Source organism: Cotesia glomerata, linkage group LG2, assembly GCF_020080835.1.
Source record: "Cotesia glomerata isolate CgM1 linkage group LG2, MPM_Cglom_v2.3, whole genome shotgun sequence".
Taxonomy (NCBI): Eukaryota; Metazoa; Arthropoda; class Insecta; order Hymenoptera; family Braconidae; genus Cotesia; species Cotesia glomerata.
The window spans coordinates 18,519,295-18,533,192 of record NC_058159.1 but is presented as its reverse complement, the minus strand read 5'-3'; the positions used below and the strand labels follow the sequence as shown (position 1 = coordinate 18,533,192).

At 28.7% G+C, this 13,898-nt stretch overlaps 1 protein-coding gene across 1 annotated transcript; it reads left to right on the top strand.

Annotated features, from left to right (window-relative positions):
- Positions 1-2,025: 2,025 nt before the first annotated feature.
- On the top strand, positions 2,026-3,595 carry LOC123258816. Its single transcript, XM_044719046.1, has 2 exons — positions 2,026-2,726; positions 3,456-3,595. The coding sequence occupies exon 1, from the start codon at positions 2,139-2,141 to the stop codon at positions 2,721-2,723; it is 585 nt and encodes a 194-aa protein (XP_044574981.1). The 5' UTR covers positions 2,026-2,138; the 3' UTR covers positions 2,724-2,726; positions 3,456-3,595.
- Positions 3,596-13,898: the final 10,303 nt, after the last annotated feature.

The window sequence follows — 13,898 nt, the reverse complement described above, 5'->3', positions numbered from 1 at the left end:
AAATGAATGATTGGACCTTTTTAAGCATTAAATTTCTGAGAAAAAATTTCATTGAGTCATAAATCAATCGTCATTATTTAAGTTTTTACGGATCTTTGAAATTTGAATTTTTGAAAATTTTACGTTTTTGCATTTAACAGCCAAACTATTGGAGATAGAAAAAAAAAATTAAATAGCAATTTTGTAGTTCGTTTGATGCTCTATAACAAAGTTCTTAACAATTTTTTGTATAATCAATAACAAAAAGCTACAGACCTACAAAGTTTTGTTTTTATTATTTTTCACTTTTTTCAATTGAACTATCGATGATATAGAACAAAAAAATTTAGTATAAATTTTTTAGTATATCAAATTTGCAACAAAATTGTATAGGTGAGATTTTTCGTATTATTGATGGTTAAAAGTTACAGGCTCAACAAATTCTATTTTTATGATTTTTCATCTATATCATGTAGTATATCAATAATATATATAAAAAATTAATAATAAATATAAAGTACATTCAATTTTTTACAAATTTATGCTTGGTAAACTTTATATACTGTCTGCAGTTCAATATCGTTACAATATTATTGTTACTTCAGTAATGTTTTGCGTTAAAGAAATATTCAATGAATACAAATTGAGTGATTATCGAGACAAATGGTTAATTTTTTTAATCAGCAAGATTGAGATTCCTAGATCAAAAATTGTTTACTAAATTCCAGTAAGAATCAGAAAAACTACAATAAGAATTTGTGAAATAGAACCCTCCTTCAAGTTGATTACTATGACTAGATTATTATAATTTTGGTTCATGATAAAATTTACACGATTAGATTAAATAATGATGATAATAAATTTATAATCACTTAATAATGACTTCTTCAGCGAAGAAATGAAATTGATGAAAAGATTTATCAAATTAACTTTTTATTGCAACATTGCTAATTAAAATAAATTTTTTCTCTCAGTGTAGATTATAAAAAATAGAACAAAAAAACACCTATCTCATGTACCTGCTAGATCAATCTCGTTAATGTCTGAGGTTGTTTCTGTACTTTCCACTTGAACAACATTCAAGTTATTATCTAGGCAAATAGTTGCTGTACTTAGCACTTCTTGAACATCGGTAGCGTTTTTTAACAACTGGCTAGTTTTACAGATGTGCCGACTATCAATCAGAATTCTTTTTTGAGGAGAATTCAGAATCTGTAAAGCATTCTGCGGTGCAATATCAAATAACCGATCAAGAGAATCTCTGAAATTTTTTTCAACTAATAGTTGAGCTGGAGATCTTTTTCGAGCTTTATTCACTTGAGTTATTTGCCAATCTTTGTACAATTTTTCAATTTTTACGATTGTATTATGTGAGTTGTTTGCAGGCAATGAAAACTTATTCCACACCTTACTAACCTCAAAAGAACAAGTTTAGCACTTTCGTGGATAATTCGTTTTCTGTTCTATGTTTGTAGAAAACAAACATAAAACGTCACGATTCATCGGTAATTTTAAATTATTTAAATTTTTCGATTCGAAGCCAACTAAGTTGATGTATTTTCTTTGATTAGTTTTACTAGACATTGTTTTTTTTTCCAAAAAGTATAATTGTTGTTATTACATAAATAACTCTTAAAAAACCAACCTCAATTGAAGACTAATTAAAACGAAAGACAATAGAATTCACTAATTGGCGTTCTCCCGGGGAAAATTTATCAATTAAGCGGTAAAACAATAAATGCTTAGAGGGCGTTAAATGCGAATTCCTTAGGATAATTTGAATTTAAATTTGAATATTGGCAGCAATAACAACTTCATTTTTATAGAAAACACATAGTTCAATGCAAATATTAAGGGGGGAAATACGTGTAGAGGCTTGAAAAAATTCAAAATTTTTTTTTTCATAAATCGCTTGTAAAACTATTGAAAAATATACAGTTAAAATTTCAGGTCAAAATTATTATTCGTTCAAAAGTTACAAGCGATTTAGTAAGTGCGCTCGGTACAGCGCCCGAGAACATAATAACCTGAACGGAGCGGTCGGTTAGGGTCGAGTAGGTAGTCATTCATATACTTCCAAGTTGACAGAAGTTTTAATAAAAAAATTAAGCACTTACTATGGACTAGCAATTAGGAGAAATGTAAATAGCGTTGAAGACATGAAAAATGAGATATTGGCAACTTATTTCCATATGATATCAACAGATGATAATCCACAACATGACAAATGTCCAAAGGGTGTAGATAGCTGGTGTAAGTGGAACGAAGCTAAAGCTCTGGGGACAGAACCTCCAAAACATCCGACACCTTTGCATCCTGACGTTCAAAAAGCGATTTTTCCAATTTATCAGGATTTATCCCGGGTAGATTTATTGGAGAGATGTTTAGGAGGCCATACTCAAAATGCTAATGAAAGTTTTAATTCAACTATTTGGCGTATGGCCCCTAAACATTTGCATAGTGGTTTAAAAACTATTGAAATTGCTGCATACTTGGCTGCTTGCTTATTCAATGAAGGCAGTTCAAGTATTTTATTAGTCATGAACGAGTTCGGTCTCATCGTTGGGAACAATAGCTTCAATCACGCACAACAATCCGACAGTCAGCGCGTAACCCGTCAGAATCGACGCAGCTCCTTGGACAGTAAAGAAGCCCGAAAAGCACGAAAAGAAAAGCTACAAGCTCAAAATGAAGCATATGAAGCTGAAGAAGGCTTACAATATGGTGCTGGAATAGCTGATTAATTGGTAAGTTGTTTCAATTCGTTTAATACAACTTTATATTAACCTTTTGGCACCGTGGCTTTATTTACCAGTAACAATTTATCGAAACAAAAATTTTTCATAAAAATTTATCATACAAAAATTTCTCACATGCAAAAAATTCTCACTCAAAAATTTCTTGATTAAAAAAATTCTCACAGAGCAAAAAATTATCATTTAAAAGTTTCTCAAATATTTTATTTTCACTTTATCATTAAAAATTCATAATTAAATAAATATTAATTTTAATAATAATTAATAATACCAAATAAATTTTGACAATGAGAAATATTGCCTTTGTGAAAATATCGAACAAGAAATTATTGCTGATAATTTATGTCGCGAGAAATTATTGCATGAGAAAAAAGAGACGGTCACCTTAACTTTTTTCATCACTTATTTTTTAAACGCGTTTTTCTCGAAACTAGTTTTTTCGAACTAGTGTACACTCTAGCTTAAAAAGTTTTTAACCAATCATCTTCAAATTTAGTATATTATTTCTTTACATAATTGTGCTGAATATGAACCTCAATCAGAAGCAATTTTTTCATTTTAACTAATTTTTTTATACTAAACAATAAACAAAAAGGTAAAAACATGACTTACTTTCACAGCCGACAAAAAAATGAAAATTTTTTTTTTTTTCTTTAAATTGAGGTTCATATAGAAGATACATGTCTAAAAAAAGTTATAATTTTGATGCATTGATTTCAGATAAAAATTATGGCCTCCATGATGTACACCAGTTGCGAAGTCGGACGACAACCTACGAGATGTATCAGCTGATATCTTTACTACTTTTTAAGTTTTATTCTTGTAAATGTAAATTTTTACTCTTCAATATATGTATAAAATAACCCAAAAGTTTGAATAAATAATATTAATTTTTTATACCTTTAAATAATTGATTAAAATCTGCTCGAAAACGGCCATCTACACGTATTTCCCCCCTTAATATTTATAGAAACATAAACATAAAATATTGAGAATTTATTTTTGTGTAATAATTTTTCTGGGTTAAATTGCGATTAATTGATATTGAAAAGGAAACATATTTCTTTAGAGTCTAAATATATAATCAAAACTATAAAAAACTTTTTTATCTGTTTTATTTGCAAAGTAATTATAAATTTATTATCATCATTATTTAATCTAATCGTGTATATTTCATCATAAACCATAATTATAATAATCTAGTCATAGTAAACAACTTGAAGGAGGGTTCTATTTCACAAATTCTTATTGTAGTTCTTCTGATTCTTACTGGATTTTAGTAAACAATTTTTGATCTAGGAACTGCAGACAGTATATAAAGTTTACCAAGCATAAATTTGTAAAAAATTGAATGTACTTTATATTTATTATTAATTTTTATATATATTATTGATATACTACATGATATAGATGAAAAATCATAAAAATAGAATTTGTTGAGCCTGTAACTTTTAACCATCAATAATACGAAAAATCTCACCTATACAATTTTGTTGCAAATTTGATATACTAAAAATTTATACTAAATTTTTGTTCTATATCATCGATAGTTCAATTGAAAAAGTGAAAAATAATAAAAACAAAACTTTGTAGGTCTGTAGCTTTTTTGTTATTGATTATACAAAAAAATTGTTAAGAACTTTATTATAGAGCATCAAACGAACTACAAAATTGCTATTTAATTTTTTTTTTCTATCTCCAATAGTTTGGCTGTTAAATGCAAAAAACGTAAAATTTTCAAAAAATTCAAATTTCAAAGATCCGTAAAAACTTAAATAATGACGATTGATTTATGACTCAATGAAATTTTTTCTCAGAAATTTAATGCTTAAAAAGGTCCAATCATTCATTTTATCAAAAAAAATTTTCTTCACAGCTTGCAGGGTGAAATACTGTTTAAGACCGTACTTTCCATGTTATTTATATGGGAAAACTTAAAGTTCGATGAAGGAGCTCTTAAAATTGAAATTAAGAGATGGCCTTTTGACAGAATTTTTGTTTAGACATATCCTATCATATTTTGGGCTAAGAGTGAAAAAAAATATCGTCTTTTTTTGGCACACCTAATATATATATATATATATATATATATATATATATATATATATATATATATATATATATATATATATTAGAGTATTTCAAAAAAACAAACTATTTTTTTTTTTCGAAGAACTTTGAAAATTCTTCAGAGTATCCCTAATCGAAGACATTGTGAAAATCTCAGCCCTTAATATTAATGTATAGAGGTGGCTGTAATTAATTTTTTATTTCCATTTAAATAACATAGAAAAAAATTTTTTTTTACTTTTGAATTTTACTAGTCAACAACGAAGCATTTTATAGCTATGATCGATACATATTCTTGTAGGAAATTTAACGATCTACAAAAATTGTCTGAATGAATATATGCGTACGGAGAACCATTTCGGAGTTATCAGGCCTTAAACATCGCCTTTAACTGTTTAAAAAAATAATAATATTTATTTATAAATACGAAAAATCGACTTAAATCACTTAAATAAACAATATTATATATCAAAAAATTAAAATGATAAATTTATGATAAAATTTCATGAATTACGAAGTTATAATTTTTCACTATTTTTAAAAAATTTTTTGCTTTTTTAAAAATAAATTATAAACATGAAAAAGAAAATTATTTATTAATTGATAAAATTTATGAATTATCATATTTTTTAAATTGTCATGTACTGTTATTAACGAAATAGTTTTAAAAATTCTAGGTTATGTAATTTAACTCAGTACTATATAGTTGCATAGTACTTCAATTGAACAATCAATTTTTATTGAATTGTTAGTATGATTTTTATAGAAATGATAATACATTAATTATTTCCGCTTTCTGCTGTCACAAACCTGTCTCTTTCAGAGCTTTTTTATCTTACATTACTTCGTAGTAAAACAACGTAATTGTTAATGTTTTAAACTAAAATTAGTTTAATATTATATTTAATTTATTTATAATTATTTGTAATTGTGTTTATAAAATCTCATTGTTAAGCTTAAGATGGAGAAGCAAATTTATTTAATTGGTTATCAAATTACGAAGTATTTATTGAATTCTAACAATTGAATAAAATTATGTTTTTAAACGTTTTTTTTTTCAGTATTACCTTTTCTTAAATTGGTCAGTAATTATTTTGAATATTTTTAGTTATTCTTGAATACAAGTTAAATATTTAACATTTTTCTTTTTTATTTTTATAATATTAATTACAAATCCTGACTAACTTGAATGTCTCACACTTATTTTCTGTGCGTAACTTATACTGTGTCTGATATATTTTAAAATTTTTGGTTTTCTTTCAATCTCCGAGGATTCAAAAGTTAAACTTTTTATATTTTGCAGACGAAATTCAAAGTGATGAGAATAATACTGGATTATTCCAGCTTCAGACCATAAATTGAATACATTCTCAACCGTAATTAATGCACTTTTCTTAGTAGTCAAGCTTTGAGAACAATGATAATGAAAGAAAAGAGACATAACCTCTTTTAAGCTCGGCAGTTTGCTTCCTACAAATTTTGTAATTTGATAACCAATTAAATAAATTTGCTTCTCCATCTTAAGCTTAACAATGAGATTTTATAAACACAATTACAAATAATTATAAATAAATTAAATATAATATTAAACTAATTTTAGTTTAAAACATTAACAATTACGTTGTTTTACTACGAAGTAATGTAAGATAAAAAAGCTCTGAAAGAGACAGGTTTGTGACGGCAGAAAGTGGAAATAATTAATGTATTATCATTTCTATAAAAATCATACTAACAATTCAATAAAAATTGATTGTTCAATTGAAGTACTATGTAACTATATAGTACTGAGTTAAATTACATAACCTAGAATTTTTAAAACTATTTCGTTAATAACAGTACATGACAATTTAAAAAATATGATAATTCATAAATTTTATCAATTAATAAATAATTTTCTTTTTCATGTTTATAATTTATTTTTAAAAAGCAAAAATTTTTAAAAATAGTGAAAAATTATAACTTCGTAATTCATGAAATTTTATCATAAATTTATCATTTTAATTTTTGATATATAATATTGTTTATTTAAGTGATTTAAGTCGATTTTTCGTATTTATAAATAAATATTATTATTTTTAAACAGTTCGATGTTTAAGGCCTGATAACTCCGAAATGGTTCTCCGTACGCATATATTCATTCAGACAATTTTTGTAGATCGTTAAATTTCCTACAAGAATATGTATCGATCATAGCTATAAAATGCTTCGTTGTTGACTAGCAAAATTCAAAAGTAAAAAAAAATTTTTTTCTATGTTATTTAAATGGAAATAAAAAATTAATTACAGCCACCTCTATACATTAATATTAAGGGCTGAGATTTTCACAATGTCTTCGATTAGAGATACTCTGAAGAATTTTCAAAGTTCTTCGAAATAAAAAAAATAGTTTGTTTTTTTGAAACACTCTAATATATATATATATATATTAGGGTGCTTTTTTTTTTGCGACTATTTTTTTTTTTTCGTTTCCATCCCGAAATTTTGTTGGAAATACACCCAAAAAAATTCCCTGAAAGTTTGAGCCCTTAATATTAATATTAAGTACTCCTACACAGCGTGTGAAGATTTCCCATTTGAAATATACGAGAACTTTCATTTTTTTTTTTAAATTTCTATAGCTCAGTGGCATTTCATAGCATCAATTTGACCATGGACGGGTTTTTTTTAGAATTGAATGCTCTACAAAAGTGTCCATTGTCGCGAAGTCGTAACTCATACTGGCGGGGTAGTACGGACCACCAAACCGAATTTTTTATAGAATTCTTGTTTTTTCACTCATTATCTCATAAACAACAAGACATACAGAAAAAATGTTAATGATAATTTTGTAGGAAATTCAATTCTCTACAAAAAAGGTCCTCAGCACCAAATCACTAAGATCGATATTTTCTGAGATATTAATCATTGAAGTTTACGTAGCATTGAATTTCCACAAAATGTTGAATCAAATCTTAAAAATAATGATTTTTTATTCGTATCATAATTATAATTAGTAATTACTTATTGATTAAGTTACAAATTTAACGTAAAAAATTTTTAATTGTATTTTTCTGAAGTTTTTATTTTTAAATAAATTTCTCATTTAAATCACCCCATAATATTTGAATTTATCATTTAATAATTCAATTTCAATGAAATTCTAGATAAAAATATATTGTGTATGATCATTACGAATAATATAGGATGTTTCTTTTGTTGCTGTGTATTGTGATACTGATTCATTGCGGTTTATTTTTCTTGCTCTGGTAGGTCTACTGAGCTTTCACTTGACCTTGAATGCGTTCAACAAATTTCCCTTTAATTGCAGCGCTTTCTTTGTTTTCGCGTACTAATCCCGCGAGAGTAAGAACAAAGCTTAGTGGGCATTGATCAGTGTGACGCCGTTGTATGTATACTTTGTTAAATTTGAGGTTAGGTCGACTTTAACCATCATTAAAATGAGTGAAAAAATTGGTAATAAAACTTGGAATTATTTAATTGGATTTGAAAGAAGCCAAATAAATAATAATAAGCTGCCTACGTATCGTGACTTACTAAATTTTTTTATGTATAAACATCAGTCTTTAAAATTAACTATTCGAAATAGTGCTACTAGTGTTATTAACGATACTAATACTATTCGGGCTAGTTTCAAGATTCCAACTATACGTCCTCAGCACAGTCTTACGAAGTTGGAAAAATTTTATGCCGAATATATAAAAGTGAAGACACATCACAAGAGGGAAAAAAAATCGAAAGCACAAAAACAGAATGTTGAAAAGTTTAACCAAAAACTAGATAAATTGTTCGATATTTCGAATTCCACAATGGTTAAGAATTTGCCAAAAGAGCAGCAACAATTTCTGAATGAGTGTCAAAAGGGGAAAACCAATATTCACTCGCCCGTTACTAATTTCTTGCCGGTGGAAACTTTTCAGAATAAATCTGACACTGAACAGGAGATAACAATCGAAGATAATGAGAATAATACAGACGAAATTGGTTAGTTTCTTCTCACATACAACTATAAATTATCAAGCTCAACAATCAATCATTTTTTAATAATCGAAAACAATTTCTTATAATTTAGACTCATATTTTTTCTACTTACTTGTAAAATTTAATTCGCATTAAAATTCTAATTTTCTTAACCTCATTTTCTGAAAATTGAATTCTATATAATTTTTCAATATTTTAAAATTTGTTTCTAGATTCATAACTTTTTTTCTAATTATTAGTCTATCATTTTTGGTAAAATTTCTATCAAGTAAATCTGAATAAGTGAGATAAATCAAAATTTATTCAATTTTGACAAAAATTTTGACTTGAATAAAAAAAAAATTTGTTTTCGATTTTTTTGCAGTCGAAAATTCCCACGCTATTAAAAAATTAAAGTCTCTGTAACCAATAAATTTAAAACACATATATATCATTTTGTCTTATTTTTATTGGGGAAAATTGACGGAAACTCAATTCAAAGAATATCTTTGCTTCTGGATAACAGAAGCTGAATATAAAATTTGAAAAATATTTGAATCGATTGGGTTTATTTATTTAATTCTGAAAAAATTGTTTTAGGCATGAAATTATCGCAACATTCGATGCCAGCAAGTTTTTGTAGTCTATCATCAAATTCCAGTGGGTTGAAACGAACATATTCTGATTTTGAGGATGAACTCCCTGTACCTCCTAAAAAGAAAAAAATCAATATTTTTTAAGATTTGATTCAACATTTTGTGGAAATTCAATGCTAGGTAAACTTCAATGATTAATATCTCAGGAAAATATCGATCTTAGTGATTTGGTGCTGAGGACCTTTTTTGTAGAGAATTGAATTTCCTACAAAATTATCATTTACATTTTTTCTGTATGTCTTGTTGTTTATGAGATAATGAGTGAAAAAACAAGAATTCTATAAAAAATTCGGTTTGGCGGTCCGTACTACCCCGCCAGTATGTGTTACGACTTCGCGACAATGGACACTTTTGTAGAGCATTTAATTCTGAAAAAAACCCGTCCATGGTCAAAGCGATGCTATGAAATGCCACTGAGCTATAGAAATTTAAAAAAAAAAAATGAAAGTTCTCGTATAATTCAAATGGGAAATCTTCACACGCTGTGTAGGAGTACTTAATATTAATATTAAGGGCTCAAACTTTCAGGGAATTTTTTTGGGTGTATTTCCAACAAAATTTCGGGATGGAAGCGAAAAAAAAAAATAGTCGCAAAAAAAAAAGCACCCTAATATATATATATATATATATATATATATATCAAAAACGCATGTGGGTACTCAAATGAAAGGTCTCGATAAGTGTAACACCAGGATGAGCCTATATCGTTAACAATATCATCAGTGGACAAAATACAACGTCATTTCCTAATTATTAACATTTCTTAAGATATAAGCTCATCCTGATGTTACGCTCATCGAGCCCTTTCATTTGAGTTCGCTTCTGTCAAAATGTTTATTATCGAAAATTTCATTAATCTATACATATATAGGTGACTTTCTATAGATATAGTCACTCATCACGATATCTCTGGAACTATAAGACCTAGAGACTTGAAATTTGGCAGAAATATTCCTTTCGTCTAGTACAGGTCAGCTAAGAACGGACTTTACGAAATTCTACCTACAAGGGGGGTTGCGGGGGCGTTGACAATGAAAAATTTCCGTTTTTAAACTATAGCTCCTGTCGACTCCAAATTTAGTAGGAATCTTCTGTAAGAGATGTAGAAATAATCTATAAACAAATATTACGATATCTCACCCCAGAGAGGGTTGCGGGGTGGGTATTAACAATGAAAATTTTTAATTTTCAAGCTATAGCTCCTACAGACTCCAATTGATGGGTAGGAATTTTCTGTTAGAGGTGTAGAAATAATATACGAATGAATTTTAAGATAGCTCACCTTACAGGAGTTTGCGGTGGTGGGTGTTAACAATTAAGATTTTTAATTTCCAAGCTATAGCTCCTATAAACTCCAAATTTAGTAGAAGTCTTCGATATATGATATAGAAATGATCTAAGAATGTATTTTACAACGAATCAACTCCAATAATGATCATGGGAGTGGCTGTTAACAATAAAAAATCTTAATTTCCAAAATACAGCTTCTAAAAACTCTAAATTTGGTAGGAATCTTTTATTTTTCATGTAGAGATCATATTTTAAAATAGATTTCAATAAAGTCTACTTCCGATAGGAATTGCGGAGGTGGGTGTTAAAATCTAAAATTTTCATTTTCAAACTGTACACGGAAAGAAAATTGTACGAAAAATTACGATGAATACATCGTAATTTTTAGTATAGGACATTGCAGTGCCAGACCAGAACTCAAACATCGTAATGTATACGATGCAACATCGTAAATTTCTACCCAAGTAACATATGCTTGAGCAAGATTTTGGTGCCAGCGTCTTGAGCAAAACCCCTAGTTGCTAGTGTCTTTTTCTACATATGGGTCTTGCTCAAGTTTATTTAAAAAGACATGGTTCAAGATTGATATATAACTAGCTCAAAACATCTTGTGCAAGAATATGAGACAAGTCTAAAGCAAGGTGCATTGAAAAACTTTCTGACGCATTTTTTTGTACCAGAAACTCACAACAAAGACTTACCCATGACTTGCTCAAGATTTGCTCAAGATCCGTAATTCTCAGAAATCCACTGATTCTATAGTAAATATAGGAGGGGTAGAATGTGTGAACGGTCATTCGAAAATATTTCATCTTGAGCAAATCTTGAGCGACTCTTGCACAAGTATAATTATCATGCTTCTGGTGTCAGTCTTTCTCAAGACTTGAGCTATAATCTGGCCCAAAGTTCTTGTACAAGGCTTGTCAATTGAATTTGCTACAAGTATATGGAGCAAGACCCATAGGTAGAAAAAGACACTAACAACTATCGAAATTGAGACCAGATTTGCTCAAGCCTTGAAAAAGATTGCTATATGGGTATCACTCAAATTAAAAAGAAGTTAAGGTCACCGAAAAAATAATTCTGCATCATCCAGGAATCGAACCCGGTGCCCTCTCCGCCTCAAGTCCAAGGTTTATCCCCTAACGCTATCGGAGGCAATATCTAAAGTTTCTGTTCAGTCACATAATAAGACCCTCGATACAGTAGTTGGTCATCTTTCGGTGGTGGCGTCTTAAACTACTGGACTCTGTCTCTCTTTGATTAAAACATATAGTATGCGTCCTTATTCACTTGCTCTTATGGAAAAAAATTAACTAAATAACATCGTAATTTTCAATAATTCAAATTGTATTCTGTAGACGGCAGCATCGTAAAAATCGAGATACTGAAAGTCTAGTCCTGGATTATGATGTTACTATTGTAATTTTTCATAGGATTTTTTTTCCGTGTAACTTCTACAGACTCCAAATTCAGTGAGAATCTTCGTGTATGATGTCCAGTTTAGCTAAGAATGAATTTTATCAAATTCCAACCTCAAAAGGGATTGCGGGGGCGTTGATAATGAAAAATTCCCGTTTGTAAAATATAGCTCTTATAGACTCCAAATTTGGTAGAAGTCTTCGATATGTGATATAGAAATGACCTAAGAATGTATTTTACAACGAATCAACTCCAATAATGATTGCGGGGGTAGGTGTTGACAATAAAAAATCTTAATTTTCAAAATATAGCTTCTAAAAGCTGTAAATTGCGTAGGAATCTTTTATGTCATGTAGAAATCATCTCAAAACGGATTTCAATAAATTCTACAGCCAACAGGGATTGCGGGGGTGGGTGTTAGAATTTTAAATTTCCATTTCCAAACTGTAACTTCTACAAACACGAAATTAGGTAGGAATCTTTAATTTGTCATGAGGAGATCATCTCAAAACGGATTCCAAAAAATTCCAAAAAGTTCTACTTTCGATAGGGATTGCGGGAGTAGGTGTTGAAATCTAAAATTTTAATTTTCAAACTGTAACTTCTGCAGATTCTAAATTTGGTAGGAATCTTCGTGTACGATGTCAAGTTCAGCTAAAAATGGATTTTCTCAAATTCTAACCTCAAAAGGGATCGTGGGGGCGTTAACAATGAAAATTTCTCATTTCCAATCGATAGTTTTTATGGACTCGAAATTTTGATGGAATCTTTTATTTACAATGTAAAAATCATCTTGAATAGAATCTTACGAAATTCCTCCCCCATATAGAAGTGCGGGAGTAATAATTGTCAAAAAATTCATATTCTTTAAATACAGTTCCTACAAATATAAAATTTGATAGAATCTGAAGAGAAACAGGCAAATACCGGGATGGCCTCCAAGGTCAACGGATTTAAATATTTTTCTTTTTTAATAGTGATATTTTCTTACAACAATCGTCTCTTTGGCAGCGGCAAAAAACTCATTGTTACGTTTCCAAAATTTAACATTACATGTAGCTATTCAGTCAACGGACTAAGAACTTTACATACATTTTATTTTTGCTGATCACATAACCGATGAATTGTTCTTATTACGGGATCGCGAAAATGTAACAGATTAAAAGCATTGCATTTTCTAAACACATGAGATATAAAAAAGAAATTTGGCTACTCATTTCAAGAAAATTCGTAAAAAACAAGTACAAATAATTTTCTATGTATAATTGATGTTACGGAGGAAATTTTAACTAACGGCGAAATTCGTCGCAATTTAAGCTAGGCAGATTTCAACTTCACTTATGAGACCTGCAATTACTTTAACGAAAACTATCAATGCTCATTTCAAATTTCTTTTCTTTGTGTCAATTAATATTCATTTTTGGAAGAAAGCCACGGGAATGTTATAGTGATTGCACATTGAAAGTTACAATGAATTTTAGCTAGAATAATCACATTGATAAAAGATACAGGCCAATTTGATGGAATTTTAAATCTGTGCAAGTCAAAACAATACTCCAATTAAATTTCAAGTCTAGATCTAAAAATACAATTCTATAAAGCGCCCAGCAGAGCGGGCGGGTAACAGTAATTTTACAAATTTTAATTAATAAAATCTAACCGTTCCCATGAGCGGTGCCAAATAATAATCGTTGCCAAAGTGGTTGCAATAGCAACAAAAAGCGACAGCAATGAAAACGTTACATCAACTTTTTAATAAAGGATTGCC

Bases quoted from the DNA above. Each gene is read 5' to 3' on its own strand.
- LOC123258816 (XM_044719046.1), top strand. From the start codon at position 2,139: ATGAAAAATGAGATATTGGCAACTTATTTCCATATGATATCAACAGAT.